The 21,683-nt window shown below is 44.2% G+C and overlaps 1 protein-coding gene across 2 annotated transcripts in view; it reads right to left on the minus strand.

Moving 5' to 3' along the window:
- Positions 1-318: 318 nt before the first annotated feature.
- Positions 319-21,683, minus strand: part of CCDC149 (coiled-coil domain containing 149) — a 106,671-nt gene continuing 85,306 nt past the window's right edge. The window contains exons 10-13 of one of the 2 annotated variants that reach the window (XM_017517095.2): positions 15,685-15,761; positions 13,952-13,984; positions 12,779-12,895; positions 319-942 (exon numbers count right to left, since the gene is read on the minus strand). In XM_017517095.2, coding sequence (XP_017372584.1) covers positions 512-942; positions 12,779-12,895; positions 13,952-13,984; positions 15,685-15,761 — 658 coding nt within the window. In that variant the 3' untranslated portion in view covers positions 319-511. The remainder of the gene's footprint in view (positions 943-12,778; positions 12,896-13,951; positions 13,985-15,684; positions 15,762-21,683) is intronic. The other variant, XM_017517096.2, reaches the window with a different exon arrangement.

Below are 21,683 nucleotides of genomic sequence, written 5' to 3' on the forward strand. Positions count from 1 at the left end.
GCCAGGTGGTCCTACCGGGACCTAACTTGATGGGCTGCGAGGGCCCTCTGAACACATTCTGCTCAATTACACTTTCCTCTCCAGCTGCCTAACCTTGACCAACTCAGGGACCTGATTAAATACCCCATCAGTTTCTAGCTCTTCCTGTAATTTTGATTGACGACATGAAATGCTAATACAAAAACATCTTATCTCTGATAAAACAAAAGCTGACAGAAACACGGATGCTGAAAACCAGCCATATGGCGGACACAGTTCCTGGGCCTGGCCCTGTTCACAGTAGCGCTCTTCCGCAGAGAGATGCCATGGAGAAGCTTTAGGACCTCCGTTTAATAAATCAAACTGTACCGGCATCATCTGAATATTCATAGTTTGCAACAGGATCGGAGCGTTTTCTCACTTGCAGAGTCGGAGGTGTTTCAGAAGGCGACGTGGGCACGCCGTTCTGATGCTTCCTTCTTGACCCTCTCTGGGGCTTTCAGTGTGTCACTGCGTCAGATCCCTCTCCCCTTCAGGTTTTCACGGTGCTCCTCGTGCCTGTGCCCTCTGGGACCCCTTCGCCATCTTCCAGTGCGGGAGCTTCGGCTGCTGGCTGGCTGGCCTCGAAGGAGTCCAGGTGAGATGTGGTGAGCTCCCCGGGGGCGGCCAGGCCCTGCGGGGCGGGCCCCGTCTCACTCCTCTGACCCTCTATGGGACTCTCTCTTCTGACCTCTTCCAGCTCTGCAGCTGCCTGTTCCTTTGTCAGTTTAATTATTTCCCTTCCAAGGCTGTTTACTTCTTCCTCAGAAGGTAACTGGGGTAACGGAGAATGAAAGAGCTTGCTCTGGTCCCCGCAGCTCTGATTTGGTGGGGAGTTGACAGTGGGCCTCCCAGCATCCTCAGGCGCTGTCAACGCCTCAGCAGCAGCACAACTTTCATCTCCTTCTTGCCTCTGAGCCTCCCCTGGAAACAGAACGAGGACAGCGTTAAACCTCTGGCAGCAAGTCAGCCCTCACCGCCCCTCTTCTGCCAGCCTCCCGCCCAGCCTGCCGGCACGGGGGCCTCTGAAAAAGAAGGAAGACATCGTTTTGGCTCCCTGTGCAGGGCACTGGAGCCGGAGAGGAACGTAGGACCCAGGCGAAACCAGCGAGCAGGCACTCTAGCGATTCCTGCATTATTAATGGAGGGCAAGGGAGCACTTGGGCCATGTCATAACCCATCCTTTCCAGACCCCTGGTCAGCTTCTGTTCCAGTCTCTAATGGCTGCTCCTTGTGCCCATTAAATATTTAAACTGAGGACACAGGTTTTGTTGGTTCTGCAGCTCAGAGCCGGGGCGCGTTAGGAATGAAAAAAGGTTCCGGCTGCATCGAGGGTGGGAAGCGGAAGGGCAGTTCCGGAAGGACTTCCGGCCACCCCTTCTCCGCGATTCTCCATTGGCGTCTCATTCCTTAGTGCAGACGCCTGATGTTCCTCAATTTCGAATCAGTTATATGCAAATGCAGCTTCAAGCTCCCTCCCCCGTTGAGCTGTTGTCCCTAAACCCCTTCTCTATAGAATGGAAATTCTAGCACTGCAACAGGAAGGACATGGGAGAGAAAGGGGAGCCCCAAAAGGGCTGATGTCCAGCCCTCATCGCCCTACTCACTTGCTTGGTGATCAGGACGGGACTCTCTGCTGCCCCTTCTGGACCTAACCAGCAATGGTTGCTCTGCGTGAGTGGGGAGCAGCGTGGTGGAGCCAGTGCTTAGTACCTGGGCATGTGCATTCCACAACAGAGGCTGAGCTTCCCCAGAAGCCAATTTCTCCTCAGCCCTAGGGCTAAGCAGTGAAGAAATGTATGATAGAGCCACAGCGGGGCTAGGTTTAGCCTGGGCGCAGGTCCTGGACCAGGAATGAGGGGCCCCCAGGAACACTTCCTGATCCCTGAATGGAACCACAGCAGAACCCTACTGTATGTAGTTGGGCTTGCCATCAGATAGGTGCAGGTGTGTTTTCAGGCTGTGAGTGGGACCATGGGGAGCTGGAGAACTGCAGCAGGTTAGAAAGGATGGTGAGCATCATCTGGCTATGCCTTTTTCCTGCTTCAAACCTTCTGCTGGAGCCTTGTCACTTTCAGGATACATTTCCTTTTGCTTAGGACCTGAGAAGGTCTTGCTGATGTGCTCCTGTTTCACTCTGCAGCCTCATTTCCCACCGTTCCATCACACGTGTCTTCCCAGCCATGCCACGCACCCATTAGGTCTCCATATGCACCGATCAGTTTCTCCCCTGTCTTAAATAAATCCTCCCAGCTAATGCTTGTTGGGTGCTTTTCCATGTTAGGCACTGCACTAAATATTTGACGTGTTTATCTCATTCTAAATTTAAGTCCATGAGAACAAGAGCCTCATCTGACTCATCCAGTGTCTGACACATTCTAAGCATTCAAAAATATTTAAAAAATAGTTCCCTTTCTTTTATAAATGGAAGTAGAATATACATGAAGAGAAGTGCACAGAACTGAAGTATCCAGCTGAATGAATTTTCACAAAGCGAATTCACCCACATAACCAGGATGAGAAACAAAATATTACCAACCTCTGCAAATACGTCCTAGTCCAATACTCCTAGACCCCCTTTCTAGTCACTTCTCTTCTGTCAAGGATAACCACTAGCCTGTTTAAAATGCCAAACTGCAGTCTGCCTGGTCCTTGAACTTTATATCCAGGAATCTTACTGTGCTGGGTCCTTTTGCTTCACATGATATTTGTGAGATTTACCCACATTTTGAGTATAGAATTTGTTTATTTGAATGCACCACAATTTCCAACATGTATGTAAACATTGAATGAAAATGGGCAAACCGGAAACAGAAAAAGAGAAATGGAGAGCAGACGTATTAAACGATTCACACCATCACTAAAAAAATGCAGAAATCTAAGTCACAAGGAGATGTAATTTTTCCTCTATCAGAGTAGCAAAAATGAAAAGGTTTGACAAAGCTCAGTGCTGCGAAGGATGCAGGGAAACAGGTACAGTCATGCGTTAATAGAGAAAATAAAAATTAGTAAGACTCTTTTGTAGGCCATTTGGTCACTATCTATTGCAACTTTCACCGCATTTACCCTCTGACCCAGTAATTCCATTATGAGGAATCTACCTATGGATATTAGCCCAGATATTTGAAGACACCTTGTTCTTAGATACTCAGTGCAACACTGTTTTTAATAACAGAAGTCTGGAAAAATCCAAGTGCCCACCAACAGGGAATTATGTATACGGATTTACTGGCCAAGTTGTGAGGTTCTTTCTGATAACATGCACTAAAAATTGAAGGTTGTCTCTGGAAAGTAGATTGAGGACCACAGCAAGAAGCAAGGGTGGAGGAAGTCTTTAATTTTCCACCTTTCTGTGCTGTTTTCATTTTTTAACATGTGCTGTATTTCTATTTTATAAAACAAGATATGCAACCTCCAAGATTCTACCATCCACCATCACCTCATCTTTCCTTTGCTACACTGATCTGTAGAGCTAGGAACCCATATCCACTGCTTCCACTTCCCAGGGCTGCTTCACACATTCCATCCTTCAGTCTGTCCTGCATCCTCCCTGCCTGTGAGGTCTACGTCCCCCTCCCCAACCCACAGCATACTTTCCCATTGGCCACATGCTCCTCTCAACCTCTTTCCCCCATGGTCTCTGGTTTCTCCTTCAATCTAGTTCTGTGAGCATGTTGTATTCATTCCCTATGGCTGCTGTGGCAAATAGCCACAAACTTAGTGGCTTAAAAAAAACACGTGTATTCTCTTATAGCTTTGGAATCAGAAGTCCAAAAACATTTCACTGGGGCTAGGCACAGTGGCTTATGCCTATAACTCCAGCATTTTGGGAGGCTGAGGTGTGCAGATCACCTGAGCTCAGGAGCTCAAGGCCAGCCTGGCCAACATGGCAAAACCCTGTCTCTACTAAAAATACAAAAATTAGCCCTCTGTGGTGGCACACACCTGTAATCCCAGATACTCAGGAAGCTGAGGCAGGAGAATCGCTTGAACCCGGGAGGCAGAGGTTGTAGTGAGCTAAGATTGTGTCAATGCACTCCAGCCTGGGCAACAGAGTGAGACTCTGACTCAAACAAACAAACAAAAAAATTCTCTGGGTCAAAACCAAGGCTGTGCTCCCTTGGAGGCTCTGGGCAGATTCCATTTCTCTCCTCTCCTAGTTTCAGAAGGCTGCCAACATTCCTTGGTTTGTGGCTGTATTCTTCCTATCTCTGCCGCTGTGGTCACACTTCCTCCTCTTTTTCTGTGTGTGCAGAATCTCTCTCTTTCCTCCCTTTTGAAAGGATAAATGAAATTGCATTTTTGGCCCACCTGGATAATTCAGGATAATCTCTTTATCTCAAGATCCATAAATTAATCATATCGGCAAAGTCATTTTGCCATATAAGGTAACGTTTACAGGTTTCAGGGAATTGGACCTGAAATCTTTGAGGGCCCGTATTCAACCTCCTATCTATGCCTTCCCAGTTTCCTTTGTTGATTCTGATACTTCCTTCTGGCCCCTCTGCAGGCACTTCCCCAGGGATCTGCCATCTGTTTCTCTTCACTTCATTCATTCTCACTCATTGGCTATCACGTGACCTTAATTCCTGCCTCTGAGTACAGCTCCCAGATCTATATCGATGGCTCTGCCCACTTCCTGTAAAAGATACAAACCCATGTTTCTGGCTGCCAGTGGGATCTTCCACCCGGAAAATCTGCTGGCACTTTCCAGAAGATAGTTTCCCCCATACAGTCCCTCCTGTTTGCAGTTTCAGTACTGCTTCATGGTCATACGGGCTTAAGGCCTTGAAGACCAGTCAATGCCAAATCCTGTTTTTGTCCCTCTATATTAGTCTGTTTCCATGCTGCTAATAAAGACATGGGGTAATTTATAAAGGAAAGAGCTTTAATGGACTCACAGTTCCACATGGCTGGGGAGGCCTCACAATCATGGAGGAAGATGAAGGAAGAGCAAAGGGGGACATCTCGTGGCGGCAGGCAAGAGAGCTTGCGCAGAGGAATTCTAATTTATGAAACCATCAGATCTCATGAGACTTATTCGCTACCAAGAGAACACTATGGGGGAAACCACCCCCATGATTCAGTTACCTCCACCTGGCCCCACCCTTGACACATGGAGATGATTACAATTCAAGGTGAGACTGGGGTGGGGACACAGCCAAACCATATCACCCTCAGTGCTATAGACTGAATGCTTGTGTCCTCCCAACATTCATATTGAGGCTCTAATCCCCAGTGTGATGGTATTTGGAGATGAGGCCTTTGGGAGGTAGTCAAGTTTAGATGAGTCACGAAATGGGTCCTTCATAATGGGATTTGCACCCTTATGTACAGAGGAAGGGACCAGAACCCACCCCCCCTCTGTTCTTTGAGGATACAACAAGAAGGGCACTGTCTGCAAACCAGGAAGAAGGCCCTCATGAGTCACAGAATCTCTTAGCACCTTGATCTTGGATTTCCCAGCCTCTGGAACTCTGAGAAATAAATGTCCACTTATTGTTGAAAACATTCAACATAGTAGTTGTGGAATGGTAGTCTGTTATAGCAGCCTGAACTAAGATACTCAGAAATGTTCCTTGCATCTGCCCACTCTTCTCCTTGCCCAGTACCAAACATGGCTTGGATTTCTAAGGTTTCTAGATAAACTGCTGAGGCATATTTCCCCAAGGTTCAGCTGGATGTGACTTTCAGACTATCCCCTCAGCCAATGAACAGGTAAGCATTCAAAAGGCAGGGGCAAACCATGCCCAATGTTTCTGGAACTCAGACCCTGGCAGGTGGCAATTTATAAGATTAATTTATAAGGATTATTTATACAATTTAGAAAAAATGTATATTAAAAACACATTAAGTCTAAGCATGTGGTTAGATACTTCAGGTTAAATACAACCTAAAAAGGAAATATAATCAAACAAGTTTGAATTAAAATGGAGCTTAGAATTTCTGCAGCATGTAACAGTGTTACTACATCTGTGATCCGTTCTAATTTTAATACAACATAAGAGTATTGATACGACATAAAGTATTGATCAATATGCACGGAATGTGGTGTTGAGCATTTCTTAATTACATAACTGAATAAACTTTTGAGCATTTATTTACGTAATCAGATGTTTTTAAATGGCTGAACCTTGGTAAAAACTCTGAGAAGCTCTAGAAGAAATGAAAGAAGGAAATCAGATGGACTTTAAGACTAAAATGAAACACCAAGATGAAGGGTGGAGCACAAGGAAAGAAGAGAAAATGATCACAGACAGAAGCATCGATGCGATAACAAACATCAGGATCAACAGCCAAGAGGACTGTGGGTTTCCGCTGAGCAAGGCGGGTCTTGGCTTCTGTGACCACACCCCATAGCTCTCATTCTCCTGATACAAATTTGCTTTTCACATTCAAAATAAGTTTCCACTGTCTTTAGCCTTTTTGATGACTACAGACAAATCCCAGGGACAGAATTTTGACCAAATCTACTTTACGGTTTCTGAAGCCTGCATTTAGTCACGGACAACTATGTTTATTCTCCTAACAATTAACTGGTCTCAGTATTATATCCGCAAAGGAGACCATTACTTTCACTTACAATGAGTACATAAATGTAATAAAGCAAGCCTTGATTTAAAAAAAAAAAAACAGCTATTCAGATCTGTTCAGCCAGGGTTAGGTATGTTAGTTCCTAATGTGCAAATATATAAATGAGTAAATCAAGCCTTGATTTTGAAAAACAAAAACAAAAACAACTATTCAGATCTGTTCAGCCAGGGTTAGGTATGTTAGTTCCTAATGTGCAAATATATAAATGAGTAAATCAAGCCTTGATTTTGAAAAACAAAAACAAAAACAACTATTCAGATCTGTTCAGCCAGGAGGTGGTATGTTAGTTTCTAATAGGTTCCTTTGATTCTAGTCTCCTCCTGCACTAATCCAACCTGTCGGGAGAGGAACTTTCCCTAAGGCTTTGCTACCCAAAGTGTGGTTCATAGACCAGCAGTGGCAGCATCACCTGGGGACTTATTAGACATGCAGGATCTCTGGCTCTACTCCAGAACTACTGGTTCAGAATCTTCACTTTAATAGGATCCCTGGGTGATGAGGTGTATGCTTCAGTCTAAGCAGCACAGCAAGTTGAAGCACAAATCTCACCATGACTTTCCCCAGCTATACATCATGTAAAGGCTGCCAGTGTCTCAGGAACAAAGCCTAAGCTCATAACCTGGCATTCAAGGCCTTCCATGACTCAACATCTATCTACATTTCTACCTGGCAAACCGACTCCTCTCCTTGTTCCCTCTACTCTAGCCACACTGAGACCTTCCTGTCGCCCACCGCTGTCCCCAGCACCTATGCTTAGAGAGTTGATTCCTCCATGACTGTCATTCTCTTGTATGTCCCAGGGATGAATGTTGAGTCAGCTCTACTTCCACCTCTTCCATGATGCCTACTTGATTACATCTGGCCAGAAGTAATATTCCCACCTTAAATATAGAATCTTGCCTGATTAATTTTTTAACTTTGTTCCATAGTAGGGATTCAATAATAAATAGCTTATGAAATGTTTGAATATATGAACAACATACATGAATCCATGAATATATTAGTACATCTCTTTAAATACCATTCGTTAATATATGAAAGCAATCCTTGAATTTATGGTAGTCATTTAACGTTGTATTCAGGTTGCTACTCTAAAAGTTTTGAAAATGGTACTTTTTGATAAAGAAAGATAAAGATTTCTGACTTGCACAAACATTTATCTACATCTAAGGTAGCTCAGGGAAGCAATCACATAATTTTCATACTAACGGATGAAAATTTTTATAGTGGTCACACAGAGGACATGAGAAACAGCGGGTCAAAATGAGCAAGTTTCCAGCATGGTGGGGAAGCTTTATTTAAAAGGAGTAAATTATGGTACTCTCAGCAGCTAAATTTTTCACCAACGTGAGACGAATAAACTCCTTCTGGAAATTACTCTTATGAAATTACTTCTTCCAGGACACTTAATAGTATATTCTGGTACCCCTGAAAAATTAATTAACCTTACTCGTAACAACCTAACTCCTAAACCATCTGCGGTGTGTTTTTACTGTAGGTCAGGTTAATCTTCTCTACCTTAATTTACATCTAAGTGAAGGTGGTCTAAATTACACAGGGGACTTTCCCTTGCTGGTATTTTGCCTTGTGCCATTTCGCTAGATGACATTCTGCTCATGTCCAAATGTATGAGTCTCTTTTAATATGGTAAACCTCTGAGATTAACAGGGAGAACTTTTTAAGCAGGGGGTGTGGGGGGTGCGTGTGGGGCCGACACTGCTATCCTCGTCGGAGGTTAAAACACAGCCACAGTAAGGAGAGGAATGAGCTCAGGCTGGAATCCTACTCTGTTTACTTTTTCTGAGAAAGGCTAGATTTTCAGATCCTCAGGATCACAGAGCACAGGAGCCAGGATCTAGAATTGGACTGTAACAAGTCAACAGGAGGATTTACCAACCCACTCCCCCATGTTTTAAATTTTTTTTTTTTTTTTTAAGGCAGGATCTCACATTGTCCCAGGCTGGAGTGCAGTGCCACAATCTCAACGCACTGCAGTCACAACCTCCTGGGCTCAAAGGATTCTTCTGCCTCAGCCTCTGGAGTATCTTACAGGCATGTGCCACCATTCATGGCTAGTGTTTTAAATTTTTTAGTAGAAATGCGGTCTCGCTATGTTACCCAGGCTGGTCTCAAATTCCTGGCCTCAAGTGATCCTCTCACCTCAGCCTTCCAAGGTGCTGGGATTACAAATATGAGCCACCCCCAGCCTATTTTTTTTTAAACCCAAAAGATACTGAAAAATTAGACTCAAGTCATTATCAGGAGACAAAAAGTAGTTACTAAAAATGTCACAAACGTTGAGCTGTTGGACCTCTGGTTACTTGCTGTGGGAGCAAAATCCTCCTTTAAAGATTCTACAATCTTAACTCTTAAGCTGTGGGCATTTTATTTTTAAGGACAGACACATAGCATTGCTATTTCTATAAAAGATTTCTGAACCAACCAAAAGTGGGAAAACATTACAAATAATAGTAATTATTCTATGTTGTTTTAGCAAACAGAATTATCGTTAATACTTATTAATACACATATCAACGACAAGAAGGCAATCAACTGATACAAACACATTATCACACAAATAGTGTGGAAAGAGAAAGATATTTTCTCTAAAAGATAAAGAAACAGTATCTCTTTGTTTAAAAGATGGCTAATCATCCAAAAATGTGCCTCCCCTCCACCACTGGCCCGAAGGGGAGATTCATCTTCCTTCGTTAACTGCTTTCTGATAGGCTTTGTCCTCCCAAGTGTGTGCCGCTTTCAGTTGGAATTGATCATAGATGTGACAGTGATGAGGCCATCCCCGATGCTGACAGTCACTGTGTAAAGGCTTCCTCGTTCCCACCCAGCACTGTCGGTGGATGGGGTAGGAACAACGAGAGCTAATGATACAACTCTGGAAGCTATCATTTTGAATTGGTCCACTACTTACACCGCCCTTGCGAAAATCAAGCCAGGCTCATGCTCCATTTCAGGTTAGCAGGCCCAGGTCCACCCTGAGGCTCAGCAAGCCCAGAACAGACAGAACGCTTTGGATCTCCATGTGGACACTGGATCTCGGCATGGTATAATCACCAGCCAAAACATGTTCCAAACCACACAGTGGGCCACGGTGTTCCAGGCCAGCCTCACAAGCAGCCACATGAGGCTGGCTGCAAAGACTCGGCCTTGGTTTCAGGCCGATGTGGAATTCATTAAAGTCAAGGTCTTTCTCCAAAAATTCTCCCCACATGTACTTGGTGGGAGTAACATTTCTGTTCAAATTTCAGCTATGTCCTGGCTTCTACCACTCCATGCACTATTACGGCCTTATGTAAGATCAGGCTCTCAAACCTGTTTGTTGGCTCATCTGAGTCTTCTTACCCAGTTATAAGAAGTGGTCTTCTTACCACTCCATGCACTATTATGAGTGATTTAAAGCAACAATTATGTTTTATTTTTCATGAGTCTTTGGGTCAGATGGATGGCTCCAGTTCTGCTAATCTAAGCTCAGCTCTGCAGGGCTCCCTCATTCATATGCAAGATAGAGCCTTGCAGAGCCTCGCTTGGATTAGCAGAGCCACCCACCTGACCCAAAGACTCATGAAAACAATACATAGTTGTTGCTTTAAGTTCTGTATTTTGAGTTGGTTCGTTACCCAAAAATAGTGAACTGATACAGCTGGTTAGTCCATTTAGATGAGAGCACAGTTTTTAGGGCAGACAGTCACAAGGTGGAAAGGTAGGCTAGGCCAGGCTGCAGAGTTGAGATGTTAAGTGGAAGATGGTGGAGAGCCACTTGGGATTTTTGAGCAGGGCACAAATGTGATGCAAACAGTACTCCAAAAGCTTTATTCTACGGTAGCAAGATGAAGATGGAAATAAAGCAAGGAGAGTCAGGGAGGATGAAAAACCAGGAGAGGAGCCCTCCCGACAAGAAAATGAGGGCCTGAACCATGCCAGAGGTGGCAGGCCTCCAGGTGTGAAAACAGGAGAAAGGATTGAGTGAAAGACCACATGGAGCTGGAGACGGAAGGTTGACAGTGGTTGATGGCTCCAAGGTTTCGAGCCCGAGAAGCTGAGAGGGTGACAAAAACAGAAGGAAGAAAGCGGGAAGAATTGGTGATGTTGTGCTTGAGAAGTCCACAGAGTATTCAGGGCAAGGCAAGTTGGGGCTCTGGGAAATGTGGGATGTAACTCTGCAAATGGAACCCTGTGGGGGAAAAGTACTTTGCGAGTATTTTTTTTAATTTATTTTTTATTTTTTAATTGCATTTTTGGTTTTGGGGTACATGTGAAGAACATGCAAGATTGTTGCATAGATACACACAGGGCAGTGTGATTTGCTGGCTTCCTCTCCATCACCTATGTCTGGCATTTCTCCCCATGCTATCTCTCCCCAACTCCCCACCCCCTGCTGTCCCTCCCCTATTTTCCCCTGACAGACCCCAGTGTGTGAAGCTCCCCTCCCTGTGTCCATGTGTTCTCATTGTTTAACACTCGCCTATAAGTGAGAACATGTGGTGTTTGATTTTCTGTTCTTGTGTCAGTTTGCTGAGAAGGATGGTTTCCAGGTTCGTCCATGTCCCTACAAAGGACACGAACTCATCATTTTTTATGGCTGCATAGTATTCCATGGTGTATAAGTGCCACATTTTCCCTGTCCAGTCTATCATCATTGGGCATTTGGGTTGGTTCTAAGTCTTTGATATTGTAAACAGTGCTGCAATAAACATTCGTGTGCATGTGTCCTTATAGTAACTTTGAGAGTATTTTTATGGAGGTAATGAGTAAATGCAAGAGTCTGAGCAAGAGAAGATCGAGAAGAAATGTGGATGTATATTGGTTATCTATTGCTGTGTAACAAATTGCATCAAACCTAGCAGCTTAAGACTCAGGAGTCTGGGAACAGTTGAGCTGGGTGGTTCTGGCTAATGGTCTCTCATGAGGTACCCAAGAAATGCTGACCAGGGCTGTTGGCATCTGAAGGCTTGACTAGGGCTGGAGAATCTCCTTCCAGGATGGCTCACTCAAGTGGCTGATGGCTGGAGGCCTCAGCTCCAGGCCACATGAACAGTGTGGATAGCTGCTTGAGTGTCCTCATGACATGGCTGCCAGCTTCCTCCAGAGTGAACAACCCAAGAGAGAGTCCAAGGCACAAGTCTCTTGTCTTTTATGACCTGGCTGTAGAAGTCACATACCCTCACTTCTGTATTCTATTAATCAAACAGACCGATCCTGATACAACATGGAAGATGGTTACACAGGGGCATGAATACCAAGGGACAGGGAGAATTTGGTGCTTTCTCAGAAGCTGGCTGCCACAATTGGTGTGGCAGAAGAAGACAAGCAAAGTTTCAGAAGATAAGAAGTTTGTTGGGGAGACAAGACTCCCACATGGGAAGAGATCAGGCTCTCAAACCTGTCGGCTCATCTGGGTCTCTATATGGGTCTTTGATCCCTTTCAGAACACCCTGCCTCCAGAACCGTCTGTTTGGTAGAGGAGGAACTTTTCTCTATTCTACTGCTTCGCAGACTTCCCACGTACCAAGCAATGTGCAAGATTTCCCTGAGGTTGGCATGATCATGTCACTGTTTTAAAGGAAAGGAAACTGCGGCTGAAGTCTCCAGCCCAAGTTCTCATAACCAATGTGATGTGGAACTGACTGTGAACCCAGGTTGCTCAACTCCAGGGTCCTCACTCTGTATGTATGTAAGTATTTATGTATTTATTTATTTGAGATGGAGTCTTGCTCTATTGCCCAGGCTGGAGTGTGGTGGCACAATCTTAGCTCACTGAAGCCTCTGCCTCCTGGGTTCAAGCGATTCTCCTGCCTCATCCTCCTGAGTATTTTACCATATTGGCCAGGCTGGTCTTGAACTCCTGAGCTCAGGTGATCCACCCACCTCAGCCTCCCAAAGTCCTGGGATTACAGGTGTGAGCCACTGTACCTGGCCCAGGGTCCTCTCTCTTAACCTCTCTGCCACCATGCCCAGAGAGTAGGGGCCTGCGTTTTTCAGTTAAAATTTCCCAACAAGATAAACCCATATAAGCAACAAGAGGAAATCTGAGGAATGTCCCAGTGATGCCAAAGCAGCGGCAGAAAGGGGAGGAGACTGATGTCCACTGAGTCACTCCTCTGTGGCAGGCACAGTCCAGGTAAAGATGGAGAAATCGAGGCATGCTTACCATCTTTGGGGTCCACTCTGTTCTCAGAGGGCTGCTCAACAAACTTCAGCAGTGGGGATCTTGACCTCTGTCCACTAGGAAGAGTGGGGTCACTGAATAGTATGGTGTCCTTGCTTCCTGTTGTGGAAAAGGGGGAGATGGATATCTTACATCATCAGTGGAGTTGGGTTACATTTAGTCCCACACACTTAATTGGCTCGGGCTACCACTACAGGGAAGCCTGCTATGACTGCTGACACCCTCCATGCTTCCTTACACTTTTGCACCCACTCTAGCCCTAACCACTGCACACACACACACGCACAAAATCTTTATCACTAATTTAGCACTGAATTATAGGCCATTTTTCCCTTTCCTCTCACTGCTTGATGTGTATTCATCTTGCCTCCCTGCGTGGACTGTAGGCTCTTGCAGAGGGCGATAAGCATGTCTAGGACGCCTGGTACAGAACTGAATTCACAAAGTCAGTGCTGAAATGTTGAAAGGATACCAACGCATCAGTGGGCTGATTACTGGAAGAGACATGGATTCTTTCCAGGTGATGGTAAATGGGGGAGAGTTGGCAATTCTTTGATGTCATTGGGATTCTGCTCTCAAGTTGGCTAAACACTATGATTTGACTCCTACTTGGGGAAAGAAAGAAGAGGAAGAGGAGGAGGGGGAGAAAAAGATGTATTGCATCTTATTCTACCATTCACTAGTTTAAATGGAGTCACAAAAGACAATGAGCAGACAGAAGAGACTGATCTGATTTACACTAGAAGAGGCTCTTCTCCCTTTGCTTTCACCATGGTTTGAAAATATCCTAACACGATTCTTCATCATAAAATCCTTCATCACTGCAGGAGGGCAATGCTGTTGCCATGACATAAGCTGTCTCAGATCTGGGGAGCTGCCACTCTTTTTCCTGTCCTCCCACTTTGTATTTATGTGGAGACCGGAGATGAGAACACACAGGGCCATAGCATAAAATTCATTCAGCCAGGCCCCCAAAGCTAATTTCATCCTTTAATATTTGTTTTGTACTAATTGAATTCTCTATTTCAATTGACAATTCTAATCAGAAAATTTCAAGGAAAGGTAGAGAATGCATTTCTACTTATTTACATGCAGAGACAACATAAAGCACTGCTGATATTCGCCACAAAAACAGAGATTTTAAACAGAACATACTCCCAAATCCTACTGAAACATTGTAGCTCAGGCCTTCAGGCAGCAAAAAGAAGGAAGGAAATAATTGTTATTGCATAATGGCCATTCGAAGTCATACTTAGACCAAACAAAACCATAGAACATTCTCAGCATTTGTTCACTCACGTAACTTCCATCTTTTAATATAAATTGTAGAAATGAAACAGTGAGAAATTTCACCAAGTCATTCTGAGAAAAAGAAAATCAAAATTGTACCCCCGTACATGCACAGAAATGGCAGTCTGACTGTACAAATACATGATCAAGTTACCCAACTGTGCTGCAATTCAATGCAATAAAAGAAAGGCCTTCATAGAAGATGAGGTTTTAACGGCATCAAAAGATTCTTGTGCAGAAATGGATCATTCAAATGCCCAGGACTGTATCTGGCACTAATTAGTTCTGTTAGGTCTTTTGACATCAAGTTCAAGGAATCACTGCTAAAAATTCCAATTTATGAAACACATGCCAGGTGCAGTGGCTCACGCCTGTAATCCCCAGCAGTTTGGGAGGCTGAGGCGGGTGGATCACCTGAGGTTGGGAGTTCGAGACCAGCCTGACCAACATGGAGAAACCCTGTCTCTACTAAAAATACAAAATTAGCCAGGTGTGGTGGCGCATGCCTGTAATCTCAGCTACTTGGGAGGCTGAGGCAGGAGAATCACATGAACCTGCGAGGTGGAGGTTGCGGTGAGCCGAGATGGTGCCATTGCACTCTAGCCTAGGCAACAAGAGCAAAACTCCGTCTCAAAAAAGAAAAACACACATAAAGGCAACTTAAGGCAGCGATTCAGGTTTATATTTCAGAAAACATGTCGTCCGCCTACCTCCCTGTGCTAATTTTTACTTATTGTTCACTCCAGGGAAGCATCCATATGATACAAGAAGGAAGGAGACTGGTTTGTGCAGAAGGTTAAGTAATTAAAAGTATATGTACAGCATGGTTTCCAGGGAAAGGGGAGATGGTGGAAGTGGTAAATATATGTTTCTGAAGAGTAAAATATCAACGGGGAATGGCTGACTGGGGTCTCACAAAAGGAGTAGTTTACCAAGACAAGTGAGATAAATACAGCTAATTAAAGTGGAACACCAGAGCTTCCAAACACAATGTACAGCTGAAAAAAAAAATCACAGAAAATTCAGATTTTCAGGCTAAGTAAAAAATGGGATGGGGGAAGGGAAGAGAAGGAGGTGGTGGGGTACATTTTGGGTTAGAAAAATTGTTGGTTTTTATCTTCATTTTTAGTACTGGTGATTAAATTGGACAAATCTCTGTATGTTCTTACGTTCAATTTCAGGACTGGTGATTAGTGTGCACAAATCTTTGTTGAGTTCTTATATTCAGTTTTAGGGCCAATAATTAAATTGAACACACTGAATAAATCCTTATAAGATATCTACAGATTAAAAGAAACAATTCACTACATTCAGGAAAGTTAAAAAAAAAATACAGACACAGTGACAATTTCAGAATTCAGGTTTGCAAAACGTTATCGTTCCACAGATGAGATCCTGAATATTTATTGCATTTTTCCGATTTCACCCCCACCCCGCCATGTCAATTTCTAAACTTAGAATACTTATAGATCTTTTCAGCAATGATCTACAAATAAAAGAATTTTAAAAAGGTAGCATATTCTTGTAAATTATGTGGGAACTTCATTTCTTTACAAAAAAAAACAAAAGGAAAATAGTTTTCATAAAGTTCTGTTTACCTGGAAGACTCCACAAACCAGAAACTTCCAGAGTTCTTAACTTTTTTTCCAGCTCAGCCACCCGATTCCCTAGGATTCTGAAAGAAGGGGAGAAAATGACAATCAATTATTGAGCATCCTGTCAGCCCACAGCCCCAGGAATCCCACTAGTGCCCTAATAGAAAAGTGTTGAGATTTATGATATATGCTAAGGGCGGAGGATTTGTATGTATATGTGTGTAAATAATATGTGCTCTACTGAAAGTACATATGCAGATAGAAAGTACAGTGAATGATTAAAAACAATACTAGAATGCCATGAAAGTGGGTCCTCTCTCCTAAAAGGTAGTTCACCTGGGAAACTAAACAATGACTCCACTACTGCGCAAAGCATTAGATGGAATTTCTATTTGAGAAATGCTCATTGCAAAGATGACAATAAATGTTGAATACCCTTAGTAGTACCACACCTTGATTCTTTGAGGGTGGATCTGATTTTTGGAAAAAACCAGGTCTAAAAAATAAGATGCATGGGCATGCTTGGTATCGTTATTTTGAGTCAATAAATAATACCATCAGCCTTCTTAGACCCCTGTCTTACTGATGTCCATATTCTTGATGTTTAGCACAATGCCTGATACATGGGAGGTGTTTGATAAATATATTTTATTAAATAAATGCTTTTCTTTTTTCATGACTCATAATTAGCTATGAGAAGAATGAAAAAGTGGTATTTCAAAAGAGTTTTCAGTAATTGCAGATCGTTAGAATAATTACATTGCTTTCCAAGGTGACCATGCTGAGTCGCTAAGATACATCAGTTTTAGAATGTGTGTATTTGAAAAACCATACTGTTTACTTGGAAGTCAAACTTTTACTACATGCATGGATAGACATGTGGGCATAATACTCCCACTTCACTCTATAAAAACTTAAATATAGTTGAGAAATGATTTAATAGTCATCTAAAACTTCAGTCACTTTCCACTGGGCTGGAAATTGAAAAACCAGTCTTTATTTTATTTGGGGGATTTTCTTGGCACTGCTGTGCTAAAACAATGTGGAATTCCCCTTAATAGCAAAGTTTCAATTCCTTTCAGCAAGATAAATCAGAACACTAGAATTATTCTTCTACCTCTCTTTATATTCCAGAGATAGCTACACACACCCACACATACACACAGAGACATGAATATGCATATATCTGCACATATATATGGCTGTGGATTCATTCTTGTTTTACCTGAATTGACTTGTACCATCTTAATTAATATTCCCTTTGAGTTCACAGAAAACTCTGGAATTACTCTATGTGGTTTTCTTCCATCTAGGTACTTAGAGCTTTTCTTTTGTTCTTTTCCCTAAGTCTTAAAATTATGCATGGTCTTTGTCAATTACTTTCCATTTTTATTCCGTTGGTTGGGTCTCTTTTGCTTTCATGTCCCTGACCCTTCAATAGACACTATCCTTTGTAATCTTGCTTTCCGTATTTTGCTCAGACCTTCTGATCCAAACTCCCTTTTCACCAGCTGATGGGTTTGCGATGCAATCACAACAGTGTTCAAGTTGATGCCTATTTCCTAACGAGATCAAATCATCTGTAGGTGGCTGCTTCTTGGAAACAAAAGATAAGGCTTAAGTGTTCCGTGGAGACTGGGGGATGCCATCTGAGCTGCATCTGAAGGTGTGGTGAAGAGATATTGGGTTATATTTTTTTCTGATGTTTTGGGATAACACAGACATTTCTCTCAAAAATGTAATGAAGTGAATGTGCGGTGTCCCCCTCAATCTACTTTTAGGGCCCCTGCCTACGTTTGTCAGCTTTCTTCTCTGACCTGACACTTATCAGCATCTGATGCAGGGCTGAACGTAGTAAAATGGACTCGGCAGTAGTTCTGATAGTAGAAATAATAACAATAGTACCATTGACAACAATAGCAACTGCACTACTGGCAACACAAATAGCCAGCTAATCTTTCCTGAGTCCTTAATACGCCTCACAGACCACGCTGAACACTGACCTGTTATCTCATCTAACCTGACAAAAACGCTGTGGTATACACAGTGTTTTTACCTTCCTTTTACACATGTGGACTCTAAGGAACAGAGAGGTTAAGCAACTTGCCCAAGGATGCACAGTTTATCTCAAAGTTCTGTCTTTCCCCAGACCCTAGCAATCTCATCCACCATACGCCCACCTTCCCATTAGGAAGCTGAGGAACAGAAGTTAGTTAACTTGACCAAAACCACATGCAAGACTCAGCTGGTGGTGAGGCTGTATTGGAATGTAAACCTCGATTTCCTTCTGATTATGCTCTTAACCAGTAACTTGTAAAGGCACTTTAAAACAGACCTTCTCAGCTGGGCACGGTGGCTCACACCTGTAATCCTAGCACTTTGGGAGGCCGAGATGGGCTGATCATGAGGTCAGGAGTTCGAGACCTGCCTGGCCAACAAGGAGAAACCCTGTTTCTACCAAAAATGCAAAAATTAGCTGAGTGTGTTGGCACATGACTGTAGTCCCAGCTACTCCGGAGGCTGAGGCAGGAGAATTGCTTGAACTTGGGTGGCAGAGGTTGCAGTGAGCTGAGCTCGCACCACTGCACCCCAGCCTGGGTGACAGAGCGAGATTCCATCTCAAAAAACAAATAACAACAACAACAACAACAAACTTTCTCATCTTCTTTTTCATGTCTGCATGGAATGCTCCTTAGAAACTGTTCATGTTGAAATATGGATGTGGCCACAGGTGACTTGCAAAATACAAGCCACAGTGCTTCACATGGCAAAGAGAGTCTCTGTTAGCTTCACACTGAAAGAACATGGCAGGGGGCCCGCTGAGCCTGGTGTGACGCAGACCAGGGAGAAAAGAGTGGCTATTTGCGTCTTAGTGGCCAGCAGCACAGATTGGTGGAGAGAGAAGAAGTAGGAGCCGAGTCCATTCAATTCAGTTTGACCAATTCAGCAGACAATTCCTGAGATCCAACTCTGCAAAGCACTATGCTACAGGCTGTAGAGGATAATGGGGAGGAGGGTCTGTCCCTGCATCGAGAGCCTGTCCCTGTCTGGTGGGAGACAGAGCGATGCAGATACACAAAAGCATACAAGGACAGTGCGGTGGAAGGCTTTAATAACAGCTGGTACGTATGAATCACTTGTGTACCAGGTATGCACACACACTTCTTGGTGCCCTGCAGCAACTGATGCATCGGTTGTAGATGAGAAAACAGACTCAGAGAGGTTACCTAATTCACCCAGGCTTACACAGCTGGCGAGCAGAGCAGCCAGGCAAGAACACAGGCTTGAAAATACACACATGCTTATTAAAACTGTAGAGCAGAAATGAAGAGCTAAGCGTAAGATCAATCTAGAGAGACTGGTAGGAACCCAGACCATGAAAGACCTACCTACTTCATTGAGAACATTCAGACTTTTCTATACAGGCAATGGGGAGAGAGTGAAGGGCTTTTTGTTTTTTATTATTTTTTTATTTTTTAAGAGACGAACTCTCACTCTGTCACCCAGGCTGAGGTGCAGTGGCATGATCTCAGCTCACTGCAACCTCTGCCTCCTGGGTTCAAGCAATTCTCCTGCCTCAGCCGCCTGAGAAGCTGGGACTACAGGTGTATGCCACCACATCCGGCTAATTTTGGCATTTTTAGTAGAGACAGGGTTCACCTTATTGGCCAGGCTGGTCTTGAACTCCTGACCTCGTGATCAGCCCACCTTGGCCTCCCAAAGTGCTGGGATTACAGGCGCGAGCCACTGCACCAGCTGAGTGAAGGGTTTGAAGAAAGGAAGCAGCATAAGGATGTTTAGGCAAAGTATTCTTGATGCCTAGTTGAGAATGGAATGGAAGGAATGTGAGTAGAAACAGATTAGTTAGAAGAGCATCGTCCAGGTGGGGGACCATATGGTCCAAACCAAGCCAGTGGGGATGCAGGGGTGCTGCAGGAATGGGGCAATAGCAAGGAGGTAGATGAGTCTGAGATGCCTGTGAGATATCTGTGCAGACACGCTGGATGCAGGAAGAAAGACAAAGCTCTGAGAGGGCAGGCTGGGGGAGCGGAGCCAGCAGCTCACCACCAGAGGGTGCGGAGTCAGAAGGAACAGGGGAGGGGGCAGAGGACAGTCAGGACAACGTGCCACCTTGGAAGCCAGGTGGAGAAAGGTACAGATGAGAAGGGATGATCAGTATTGTCTTATTCTAGAAAGTGGTCACGCAGGATGGGAGTTGAGAAGAGGCAGCTTAGAAGATGTGCCTGACCTTTGAAGGAGAGATGTTTCAGGACAGTAAACATCTCTCCTGGGATGAAATCCGGAATCCAAGGGACAGGGCTGAGACAGAAGCATACTATGGGAAAAGTGAACAGAGCCGGCTCTTCCAGTAGCTTAGCAGTGAAGAGCAGGAGACAACCAGGGCAGTAGCTTGAGGCATACTCAGGCTTGAGCGATTTTGGTTTTGTTTTCTTTCAGGACGAGGGAGATTTTAATGTTTTAAAGTTTTTATTTAGCTATGGGTTGTTCTGGGGGAGATTTTAGCATATATCTACCTAGTAGTCTAGGGAAATCTCTCAGGAGGCTAGGCCTGCAGATGGCTTCCCTGCAGTGGTTTTAGATAATAATGACATCACTGAAGGTGGGATGAGGAGTCTGAGAAGACAGAACTCACACAGAAACTGCGCTACTGTGCTTGCTCTCTGGACGACACAGACAGCAGGAGTACCTGAGCGAGGGTCTTTAAGGAAAGCTGGCTCTAAAGGGTAAGGAGGAAACTGTGTCTCTACACACCTGGAGACGCCCCCGCCTCCTCCCACCCCAGGTAGCCTCTTTTTGCGTTTCTGCTTTGGATCCATGACACCGTCTTGCTGCTGCTCCCCAAGATGCTGAACTTCCAAGCTCATTTACCATTGGCCAGGGAAAGGGAAGACGAAACAGTTTCAGGCATAGCAGGAAACATAGCAAAAGGCCAATATGTTCTCCTGTGTTCACCACCACCCCCAGCCATGGTGAGGCATGAGCCTGGGGGGAAGGTCGGGAGAACTAAATGTGGTGCGCAGTGAAATGCCACGTGAACACCGGCCTCTTCCATGAATGCTTTGCCACCCAGTTCAAAAGACAAATGAGCCTCACATCCGTTCTTTCTCCATCACCAGGCAACTGCCAACTCGCTGGCAAGAAGTATCTCAAGCAAATTGTCTATTAATTGAACGTCGCTCAAGATGTAAAGTCCTAGGTTTCTTCATCAATTCGGTGAGATGGCTCCCACTGGCGCCTCTCAAGGGCGGTAACTGTCAGGCAGTGGAAAAGCAGCAGGGGAGCGCATGCTGCCAGGAAAGACACCTTCCCTACTATTTATAACACTTCAGCAAAACAAAGGCAGTTCTTTTCTTTTTTTAATTAATTAATTATTATTATTTTTTCTAAGATGGCAATTGGGACAGGCACACAGAGACCAGGGTGGGTTCCAGTGTATTCCAAAAGCTATTGTATTATTTTAGTTATGTAAGGCTAAATCGAGGGGGAAAATGCACACAGACCAAGGTCACATTCTACTCAGCCCTCATTCCATTTGTAGTATAATTAGTTCCCTTACATGCCCCCAAATAAAACATTTATTAAAAGTATGAAACAGAGGACCTTCTAAGTATTAAAGATGGCACAATAGGCAACTTATATACTGATATGAAGCAATCTCCAAGATCCATTATTACAGGGGGTATAAAAATTCAAGGTGCAGAACAATGAAAACATAAACCTTTTTAAAAAATGAATACTGGCTGGGTGTGGTGGCTCACACCTGTAATCCCAGCACTTTGGAAAGCCGAGGCGGCCAGATTGCCTGAGCTCAAGAGTTCGGTGACTAGTCTGGGCAACAAGGTGAAACCCGGTCTCTACTAAAATACAAAAAATTAGCCAGGCGTAGCAGTGTGTGCCTGTAGTCCCATCTACTTGGGAGGCTAAGGCAGGAGAATTGCTTAAACCCAGGAGGCGGAGGTTGCAGTGAGCCGAGATCATGC

Source organism: Cebus imitator, unplaced genomic scaffold, assembly GCF_001604975.1.
Source record: "Cebus imitator isolate Cc_AM_T3 unplaced genomic scaffold, Cebus_imitator-1.0 Scaffold617, whole genome shotgun sequence".
Taxonomy (NCBI): Eukaryota; Metazoa; Chordata; class Mammalia; order Primates; family Cebidae; genus Cebus; species Cebus imitator.